Source organism: Eimeria mitis, genomic scaffold, assembly GCF_000499745.2.
Source record: "Eimeria mitis Houghton genomic scaffold, Emh_scaff641, whole genome shotgun sequence".
NCBI classification, from domain to species: domain Eukaryota; phylum Apicomplexa; class Conoidasida; order Eucoccidiorida; family Eimeriidae; genus Eimeria; species Eimeria mitis.
Window position 1 is genome coordinate 14,954 of NW_013574578.1, and position 2,572 is coordinate 17,525.

Below are 2,572 nucleotides of genomic sequence, written 5' to 3' on the forward strand. Positions count from 1 at the left end.
CCCTTCTTCGCCGTTTTCTCTCGGCCTTTTTCTTTGTTCACCTGTGTCGATGTCATCTGCTGCTGCTGCTGCTGCTGCTGCTGCTGCAGGTGTGGCTGAGGCGTTTGGTGCTGCGGCAATTGCTGCTGGCTCTGAGCGTTCTGTCTCCTTGGCCTTACTACCGTTTGCTTCTGCCTCATCTTCATCTCCCTTAGCAGCAGCAGCAACAGCAGCAGCAGGCGCATCGCTTTCTGCTGCTGCAGCGGTTGCTGCTGCTGGTGCTGCTGCTGCTGCTGCTGCGGTGCCTTTAGTAGTGGATATGGTGACAGCAACAATTTTGTCTACAGCCCGCAGCAGCAGCGCGCCGCCATCAGGCTGGGCCTTCACCTCAACAGGTCCTGCTGCAGCAGCAAAGTGAGAGCACCCTAAAATCTCTGCAACCTGCTGCTGTTGCTGCTGTTGCTGCTGCTGCTGCTGCTGCTGTTGCTGCTGGTGCTCTGACTTCTCCTGATGCTCCTGTTCTTGCTGCTGCCAGTCCTGCTGCAGCAACCGCAACACCCACAAGGTCCCCGTTGGAGAACACACAGCCACGAGCTCCTCAGCATCCTGCTGCTGCTGTTGCCGTTGCTGCTGCTGCTGCTGCTGCTGCTGCTGCTGCGGCTGTATTGGGAATAGCTGCAGTCTCAGCTGGTCAGGATGTCGTCGAGTGAAGCAGCAGAATGGAAAGTTGCTGCTGCGGCCAGAGAGAGACCATCTGTCGCTGCTGCTGCAGCTGGTGCTGTTGCTGCTGCAGTTACTGCTGCTGCTGCTGCTGCGAGGCGGCAGCAGCTCCCCGCATCGACTCCACTGCACCTCCGTGCGGTAGCAGCAGCAAGAAGGAGGCAGCAAAGCCAGCGAAGAAAGATCAAAAAGCTGAGGAAAAGCCTGTCTGTGCTGCAGCAGCAGCTGCCGCTCGAGCTTCTGCTGCTGGCGGTGCATCCGCAGGAGCTGCTGCTGCAGATACAGCAGCAGCAGCTGCTGAGGCTGCAGCACAAATTGCAGCAGCAACGGTGCGGTGTACGTACAGCTCTCTGTCTCAGCCCGAGGGTCAGCAGCAAAGGAGACAATTAAAGACATCCGGCCTTCACCTCTTAAGGCCTCTAAATCTGCAGCAGCAGCAGCAGCAGCAGCAGCTTCTGCTGCTGCTGAATCAGCCGTCGTTGATGCGTCGTTCGTTTGCTTCGGGTCTTCGACTGCCGCAGCAGGAGCAGCAGCAGCAGCAGCAGTTGCTGCTGTTGTTGCTGCTTGTGCTGTTGCAGCAGCAGCAGCAACAGACAGCCGCCAGGCATCATCAGCCCTCCTCTCTGTCAACATAACAGCGGGGGGGAGCACCAAAGACAGCAGCTGCAGGCAGCAGATCTTCACTCTCTCGCTCTCTCCTCCAGCAGCAGCAGCAGCAGCAGCAGCAGCTGTTGCAGTTGCTGTTGCTGTCTCTCCTGTTGGATGCTCTTTGCTACAAAACCGTCCCCTGCTGCTGTTGCGGCTGCTGCTGTTGCTGCTGCTGCTGCTGTTGCTGCTCAGCCTGCCCCTGCGGCACCCCTCGCTCTCACCCGCGAGAGGCGTAGCACTACACCCAGGGAGGTTTTCTATGTGCTGCTGCTGCTGTTGTTGTTGCTGCTGCTCTTCCTGCATATCGTTCTGCTGCTGCTGCTCTTCCTGCAACTCTTGCTGCTGCTGCTGTTGATGTTCACTATCGGCGTCTTGCTGCTGCTGCTGCTCGTCGCATTCCTCATCCTGCTGCTGCTGTTGCTGCTGCTGTTGCTGCTGCTGCTCTGTGTCATCATCAGTATCTCCCCCGTCGTCTCTGCTTTTGCTGCGTTTCGACATGAGTTGCTGCTGCTGCTTTTGCTGCTGCTGCTGCTGCTGCTGCAGCCCGAGGGCAGGTATTGCCTGTACGTACACCTGATGAAGGTCCAGCTGCAGCAGCAGCGCCGGCTGCTGCTGCAGCAGCGAAAAGAGGAAGAGTCGGCAGCAGCTCGTTAGAACCAGCAGCACGCGATCTGCTGCAACAAAATCGAGTTGCTGCACGGGCTGCAGCAGCTGCTGCTGCTGCTTCTGATGCTGCTGCTGTTGTTGCTGCTGTTGCTGCTGCGGGGAATCGGTCGTGCCGTCATATGAGCTGGAAGGGGGTGGCAGCTCTGTGGTTTCTGCTGCTGCTGCTGCTGCTGTTGCTGTTGCGGTTGCTGCTGCTGCTGCTGTGTTCCCATTTCTGTAGATATCTCCTGACTGTGCTGGTTGGTTTTGTTTGTTGCTACTGCAGCAGCAGCAGCAGCTGCTGCAGTAGCAGCTGCTGCAGGGGAGCTGCAGCTGCAGATAAGCGTAGAGGGAAAGGGTATCCATAGAGAATATCTGAATATCTCTACCGGCTGCAGCAGCAAGCAGAGACCCTCTCTGGCTAACAGCAAAGCTGCTGTACCCCCGCAGCAGCTCAGTATACATCCGAGCTGCTGACGGCCCCGCTGCTGCTGCTGCTGCTGCTGCTGCTGTTGCTGCTGCTGCTGCTCCCGGTGAGGGAGGAGCTGCACCCTGATGCAGCCCGCCAGATGCTGCTCCT

General features: G+C 58.4%; 1 protein-coding gene across 1 annotated transcript in view; it reads right to left on the bottom strand.

The window, feature by feature from the left end:
• The window catches only part of EMH_0018430 (uncharacterized protein), a gene marked incomplete at both ends in the record, with an annotated part of 7,390 nt that extends 4,933 nt beyond the window's left edge, over positions 1-2,457 (bottom strand). Inside the window, one exon of the mRNA XM_013501149.1 lies at positions 1-2,457. Within this exon, the coding sequence (XP_013356603.1) occupies positions 1-2,457 (2,457 nt within the window).
• Between the last annotated feature and the right edge of the window lie 115 nt (positions 2,458-2,572).